The 7,672-nt window shown below is 41.5% G+C and overlaps 1 protein-coding gene and 1 non-coding gene across 5 annotated transcripts in view; one reads left to right on the top strand and one right to left on the bottom strand.

Annotated features, from left to right (window-relative positions):
* Positions 1 to 7,672, top strand: part of LOC112152087 — a 33,471-nt gene that overhangs the window by 1,459 nt on the left and 24,340 nt on the right. The window lies entirely within an intron of this gene.
* Positions 4,344 to 7,672, bottom strand: part of si:ch73-62b13.1 (uncharacterized protein LOC100002270 homolog) — an 8,476-nt gene continuing 5,147 nt past the window's right edge. For all 4 annotated transcript variants that reach the window (XM_036212586.1, XM_024281359.2, XM_024281360.2 and 1 more), the window contains one exon: positions 4,344 to 5,561. In XM_036212586.1, coding sequence (XP_036068479.1) covers positions 4,438 to 5,561 — 1,124 coding nt within the window. In that variant the 3' untranslated portion in view covers positions 4,344 to 4,437. The remainder of the gene's footprint in view (positions 5,562 to 7,672) is intronic.

Genomic DNA, 7,672 nt, shown 5'->3' with positions numbered 1-7,672 from the left:
TTTTGCCAAAACAGCTGGCATATTGTTAAAATATTAGCTAATCTCCAAATAATCTTTAAGAAATTAGGAAAAAAAATGTCTAATGTTGCTAAAAAAAGCTAGCATAATGCTAAAATATTGGCTAGGCTCCAAATGTAGCCTGAAAAAAAGGCAAAATGTTTAATTTTGTCAAAACAGCTAGCTTATTGTTAAAATATTATCTTAACTCTAAATTATCCTAAAGAGCTGAAAATCTTTTTAATTTAGCCAAAACAGTTAGCATAGTGCTAAAATATTAGCTACACTCCAAATTAGCCTAAAAAAACTGGAAAAAAAGGGCTGCACGGTGGCGCAAGTGGTTAGCGCTCTCGCCTCACAGCGAGAAGGCCCCGGTTCGAATCCCGGCTGGGACCTTTCTGTGTGGAGTTTGCATGTTCTCCCCGTGCATGCGTGGGTTTTCACCGGGGACTCCGGCTTCCTCCCACCGTCCAAAAACATGCTTCATAGGTTAATTGGTGACTCTGAATTGCCCCTAGGTGTGAATGTGAGAGTGAATGTGTGTGATTGAGGCCCTGCGACAGACTGGCGACCTGTCCAGGGTGTACCCCGCCTTCGCCCTTCAGTAGCCGGGATAGGCTCCGGCACCCCGCGACCCCGAAAGGGACACAGCGGTCAGGAAAATGGATGGATGGAAACTGGAAAAAAGTTTAATTTTGTCATAACAGCTAAAATGTTGTTAAAATATTAGCTTAACTCTAAATTAGCCTAAAAAAATTGAAAAATGTCTAAATTAGTCAAAACAGTTAGCATACTGCTAAAATATTGGCTAAACTCCAAATTGTCCTTAAAAACTGGAAAAATATTTAATTTTGTCAATACAGCTAAAATATTGTTAAAATATTAGCTTAACTCTAAATAAGCTTACAAAAATGGAAAAATGTCTAATTTTGCTAATATTTTAGCATTGTGCTCAAATTTTAGTTTTGTCTTGTGTGGTTTACAAATGCATTTGCTTCACTTGAATGTTCCTGTTTAAGACAGGAAGTCTTATTTTATAAGAAAGTCATATGAGCTTCTGACAAAAGTAAAAAACAACTTAGAGAAAATTCCAATTTATCTTAAGAGTCAGGTATTCATTTGCGGCCAAAAATAAATATAATTCATATTTATTATAAAAACGTTGATGTGAAGTTGCAAATTTGTATAAAATTTTCTTAAAACGGTAAAAAAAAAAGTCTTTGCGGCTCCCATTAGGTTCTGATCAGTACCAAACAGGCCCAAATGGCTCTTTCACTGGCAAAGGTTGCAGACCGTTACCACGCCATCCCAAATGGGTGGGAGCATGTACGCCCCCTCATGGTGTTTCCGGGTTTCTTGATTTTTGTGAATTTGTTTGTTTCGCATCATTCTATCTCTCACTGATTGTTTATATCGATCTGATTTTCTGACTTGAGTTTTTGTTTCTTTGCTCTCCTCATTCTCTGAAGCTTTCGCATTTTGAAATTGTGTTTTTCTCTCTGAGTTTCTTCTCAGTTTTCAGATTGTCGTCTGCTGGAGTTTAAAGAACTCTGAAATGTAGATCTGATCTTTTTTAACTTTTGGGTTTTGAGCTGTTCAGAGTTTTCACAGTTCTGTGGAACTTTGGACCCATCATTACCATCCAGGAGGGGGTTTTAATCCCGTTTTTTTTTTTTCTCATTTTCAGGCTTTTTTACTCTTTCTTTTAAAGGAGTTTGTGTGTTTGGTCTGTTTTTGTGTCTTCATCTGCTGCTGGGATTGTTGTGGATGTGTCTTTTCCAGAGACTTTATTGCTTTCGTCTCTTCTTGCTGATGCTGTTCTGTGGGAGTTTTCCTGATTTTCTTCCGTCCGTCTGTCCATGAGGACAGTTCTGCTGTCTGTGTGCGATCATGGATACTTCGTGTGGATTTTTTTTTCCTTTTTGTTGAGAAACTGAGTTAACACTTATCGGTGCGTTGGCGTCTTAAAAGACTGGAGTCCACGTTTTCTTTGCCTTTGGGTGTTAGTCCTGCTTTTCTATTTGATTATTTTAGATAACTCATTGACTTTCTGTTGTTTAAAATGACTGCTTAAATATTTTAAATATGCATTAATGTGTGTCTTTATGTTTTTAATTATTGCAAAATTCAACCTTTTTATGATTAGTATTTATTAAGTCTTTTCCATCTGTTCGTTGTCCTTGTCTTCTCCTCCATGGCAGCTTCTCTTGCACTTTTAGGTGTTCTTCGGGGGGTATGTTTTAGATGTAGTTTGGAGGAGATTTATTCTCCTGTTTGCATCTTCGACTCAATCCTTGACAAATTTCTGTTTATAGCTTCTTCTCTTTCAACGACAGAAATATTTCATCTAAAATCTTCACACAGTAAAGAACAACAAAAAAATGTTTTTGGATGGATTTCTTTACTGCTTCAGATTTCAGATCATTTAGATGTTAAATCATCAATGATTTAAAATACTTGAGTCCATTTTAGAGTTATTTCCAACAGTTTGCATGAAGGACTTTCCTTTCTGTGCTGAACATAAACTGGATGAATAATCTGAAACTAGATTTTCATGAATGTCAGGTGTTTTCTGCGCTCCGTCTGACTCCCATCCTCACAGACTTCTGGTTTAAGACAATCATAACCATCAAAGCTCTTATGCCGGGTTCACACCGCATGCAGAAATGCCGGGAAGCGGAGTGTGCGCGGAATCCGCTTCACCTCCAGTTCACACCAAACGCGTGTTTTTTCGCGACAGTCGACAGGCGTTTCTGCTCAGCTGTGGTTTATTTAGAGCTTCTACAATTAATCTGACATTGTCCATCTTGACTTGTTGCCAACCTCTCTCTCGTTGTGTTTAGACGCCAAAAACCACACCCCCACCCTGCACCGCAGTCATCCCACTACATCAATATGTGTTTTTTCAGTTACGCGACTCCTCCGGTTCGTCACAAAAACTCCGACAACTGAAGACGCTTGTTTGAGACTTTCACTGCCAAAGGTGCTGCAGGAATTTCCCAGGAGGGCAGTTGAAGAGCACGCCAGTCCACACAGGCAGGCCTGCATGGAGAAATGGCATCAGCTGATTCTGAAGCAACTCCGAAAAATCCTGATAGTCGTGGAGGATAATTATGATCCAGAGCAGGTGTTTAACACAGATAAAACTGGAAAATTCTGGATAGAGATGCTGTCTCGCACTTAACCGATGAAGGAGGAAGCTCGCACTTTTTTAAGGCACAGAGTGACAGTCCTATCGTTCTCGATTTAATAAAAACTCTTTTTGTTAACAATAGTCCAAAGTTCTTTATTAAATGTTTACAAAGCACGATCAGAAGTGTTTTTGAGGAGCAGTGATTGGTAACGTACATTCTTCGGCTGCAGGGGATGGGGAGTGAAACGGAGAGTGGGGGTTATCCATATTTGCGGAGGTCTCCATTCCCTAACCCCCGCAAATAAGGGGGGAATACTGTATTTGAATTTCTACAGTCTGTTTAGTTTAGGGCTGGGTATTGATTATAATTTCCGATTCCAATTTTTTTTTTTTTTTTTCGATCCTTCAATTCAACTCAATTTTGAGTTTACACATTTAAACACATTTGTTTAGAAATACATTAATATTCGAATGTTTTGAATACATTTATATTCAAATTATTATATCGTACAGTGTTACATGAATTCACTAAAGGAGAATTTCTAACAAAATTCTTCAGATCACTAACATTGTAAGCATTGTTCTGCTTCTCTGCCTTTCAGTTTGGCCACTAGGTGGCGATGGCACTATAGAAGTACACCTCATATCAGAAGAAGAAGAAAACATGAGCAAAAAAAATTGTTTTGGAGAATTCCTGCCTGTGAGTTTATAAAGATGTTCATTTAGTCATCAAAGTATGTTTAGGTTGACTGAGCGTTAGCATTAGCCGTCCTATGGGAAATTCCATTAAACGTTAGCATCAAACTAGCAGACTTTATCTTTATGTGCTAAATCGATTAATTTTTTTATGAATCAATTATGGATCTGTTAAGCTTCAAATCGATTCATCAATTTTATGAACCCAGCCCTAGTTTAGATACAAAAACATGATTGCATTTGTCAATTGTATTATTTTATTGTGAAAAATTGGTTATATTTTGAAAATTGATCTGATTCTCTCGTGTGTCTTGGTGTAACTTTATGCCATGATTGACACGGATCACTCGTGGCTCGCGCTGAAGCGATCTCTGCACGGCGCGAGCTGACCGCTGAGGACCGCGGTCCTTCTGCGTTTGGTGGGAACAGCCGTTAGGTGCTTTTTTGCTCTTTGTGTCGCACTCTGGAGCTTTATCAAGATTGAATTTCTCAAATATTTTCTTCTTCTTTAGGCACCTTTCAAAATTAAGATGTGTTTATTTTTCCATCAGGATGTTGACAGACAAGAATAAATACAAATCATTTTAATAAATAAAGGAGTTCTGGATCCCTCACCACGTGAGCGGCTGGAAGGTTTTGTTCTCCACCAAACTGGTGGACAGGTTCCGCAGCTCGGCTATAGACTGAACCTGCTTGTATCCCAGCAAAGCCAGCGTGTGATTGCACAGACTCTGAATCTTTCGGACCACGTCGAAGCCCAGCCGCAGCCTCCAGTTCTCCGCTGTGGCCCTGGAGTCCCGCGAGGTGGAGTACCTGTAATTCCAATCGGCCTGAGCCGACGCGTTGCTGTTGGTGTTTTTTGAGATCCACGTCCTGACTCGTTGGTCCATCTCCAGCCCCACAAACCTGTAGATCTCCGTCGCCTTGGTCTCTGGGTGGAGAGCCAAGTCCTCGTAGCGCACCAGCAGGTAGCGTCCGTGCAGCCACGCCGGTCCCTGCAGGCCCGTTTCTGCAGACGCTGCCATGTCCTTGCAGGTGCTGGTGATCTGGGACAGGTCCACGTACCGGGGCTGACGCCCCGTCACATTCCAGATTTTCCAAGCGCGAAACTGATCTGCAAAAGCCGTCATGCGTGAGGCCAGGATGGCTCTGGGGTCCCTCACCAGGTGAAGGATCTTCAGGTCCAGGCGAGGGTCCTCCGTCAGCGTCCGCAGATCTCCCACCTCAGGAATTCTCACTGTTTTTACTGCAACGAGTCTCTTTGAAAGGCACGACATGGAGGCCAGGCTCAGGTTCAGAGCTCCACACCTCTTTGGACACCAGCTTTCATCGGGCAGATCAGAAGATGCTGCAGCCTCCTCCTCCAAGCAAACAGGAGGAGAACACAGGGCGTGGCTGGAGCTCCTCCGAAAAAAGGAGCTGGTGACGTGGTCCTGGGGCTCGGGCCGGATGTAGTTCTCCATGAAGTGAAGGTCACACGTGTAGAGGTTGAGCAGAAGGTCCCTGTAGGCCCCCAGCAGGGCGCGGCGGTCCAGCGTGCGGCGTATCCTGCTGCTGGAGTTGGTGAAGGCCTGCTGGACGTGGTACAGAGGCTCAAAGACGTAGAAGACCTCCGGATGCTGGTTGAGGAGCTGTCCGGTGAAGGAGGAGCCGCTCCGCGTGGTGGCAAACACCAGGATGTGTTTCCGTGGCGACTCCACCGACATCCAGCCGTCGTCGCACAGGGAGAGAGGCTCTGCGGCAAAGAACATTCAAGTCATCCTGAGCAACACCTTGAAGGTAAGAGTCATTATGGGATGGAGTTGTTGGCGCTCAGAGGGATCAGCAGTTTGTGCATCAGCTAATAAAACTTTATTTTGTGCTTCAGACTCATTCTAGCTTTTCCACCCAACCTTAGAGCAGTGGCCCTTCATCAGACGGATTTTATTTTTATATTCAGGGTGGAAGTTGGTGTTTAATTTTGATTAAGCCTCTAGTTTCTGCAAAAAATCTATTTTTCAAATCAAAATGCTGAAATATAGTTTAAAAACAGTTTGAAACTGTCCGCAGATGTTTTACAGAGGAGATAGATTAAATGAAACACAGTTGATGATCCGTAAAAAATCCATGAAATCAACATTAAAGGAGATTTTTCATTAAAAGTCCATTTTAACAACAAGAACTCCACCCAGGCTCTGATTATCTTTCATATTAATCCTATTGTTTCTTATTTAATCATGCTTTACTGTATATTTCTCTTCAAAGTCCCCCTTGGAAAACTGTTTTTAATAAAAAAAAAAAAACTTCCCAGTAGTGTTTTAATTTTGATTATGAAGTTTTTAACCAAAATCCCACAACCTGAATGTCTTAAAAAGCCATTTTTCATGTTGATCTGAAGCCTCAGTAGGCAAAATATTCTCTAAAGGGGGCGTGGCTTTTGGAGCTGACCGGGGACACATACACTCTGTGTCTCGCCAGCGTAAATCATCACCGCTGCTACAGCAGTTTCGTTTTGAGCTGGATGTCAGCTCGGACGAGGAAATGAAGAGCTTCGTGGACCGAACTTCCACTGATTTACAATCCTTTACAACTGCAGTCAAAAACATGATTTTCATCGGAGAGGGACTTAAACACAGAAGAGTATTTTCTGTGCTTTAGTTTCTTAAGCAAACACGTTTCTTTATAAAGCACAATTCATACCTAGGTCAATTCAAAGTTCTGTAAAAATATTAGGGCTGTCAGATTTGTCGCGTTAAAAACGCATTAATCTGACACATGCTTGACGCCGACAATTTTTTTGACGCATTAATCGCGGATTTTCTCATACTTTCCATCCCGCGCGTCCCGCCCCTCTCTCACCGGCTGCTCTCACTAGATCACGGGGGTCTCCAACCACCGAGCTGCGAGCTAAAACCGGCCGGCGCTAGGACCTGGAGAGCTCTTGAACCCTAACCCGGCTCCGGTTCGCGTCCAGTACCACGTCTGGTGGTACCGGCTCGCGTCAGGCGCTGCCTCCCGAGAGCCCGACGTTCTGAACAGCAAGCGCACCGGGGGACGTTTTAAATGTTCTGGAGGTTTGCTCCAGCCCCAGCATAGCGGTCTGTCTGCCGGCATATTCATGGCGTGAGCTCCGCTGGACACGTGGCTGCATCGAGCTGCAGCCAGAGAACGCGGCGGCAGTAACAGACTGTCAAACTATCCACAGTGTATCTCGCTTTTCTCAGTCTTTAATGTATAAATAAAGTTAATTGGAAATGATAAATCTTTATTTCATTTATTACTGTAGTTCAGCAGAGGAGGAAAAGATTTGGTCCTGACAAAAAATGAACATGAAAGTGTTATGGAAATTTTATTTTTGATGTTTTTTATTTTATTTTACTGAACGTTGATTGAAGTTTTGAATTTAAAATGCCCTTCACTTGCACTTGGGCTTTTGTTAGGCATTTTATGTTACAGCCTTTTATTGTTAAGAAAGTTTATCTCAATACAATGTTACAAAATAAAGTATTTCTGATGAAAACTATTAATTTTACCATTCTTGTTTTCATAATTATTGTAGAACTGCTAAATTCCACGAAGCACACATTTTTTTTCCTTAAAAAAAAAGGCCACATTTTAATTTTCGATTAATTGCGAGTTAACTCAGGACAATGCGATTAATCGCGATTAAAAAATTTAATCGCCTGACAGCTCTAAAAAATATACAAAAATAAATAAAAATCAATTGATAAAACATAAGCAAAATCATTTTAATTCAGTAGTTTTCTTGATCAAAATTTACTTCAAGTTTCTGTACGTACATTTGTTTTGTCTGTGGACCGGTACCAGACTGAGGTCTGGGAAATGTGAAGTTCCAGCTTTCTGTTA

The sequence above is a fragment of the Oryzias melastigma genome, linkage group LG6, assembly GCF_002922805.2.
Source record: "Oryzias melastigma strain HK-1 linkage group LG6, ASM292280v2, whole genome shotgun sequence".
In the NCBI taxonomy this organism is placed as follows: domain Eukaryota; kingdom Metazoa; phylum Chordata; class Actinopteri; order Beloniformes; family Adrianichthyidae; genus Oryzias; species Oryzias melastigma.
Note: the sequence above shows the minus strand (reverse complement) of the source record. Positions and strands in the feature narration are given on the sequence as shown.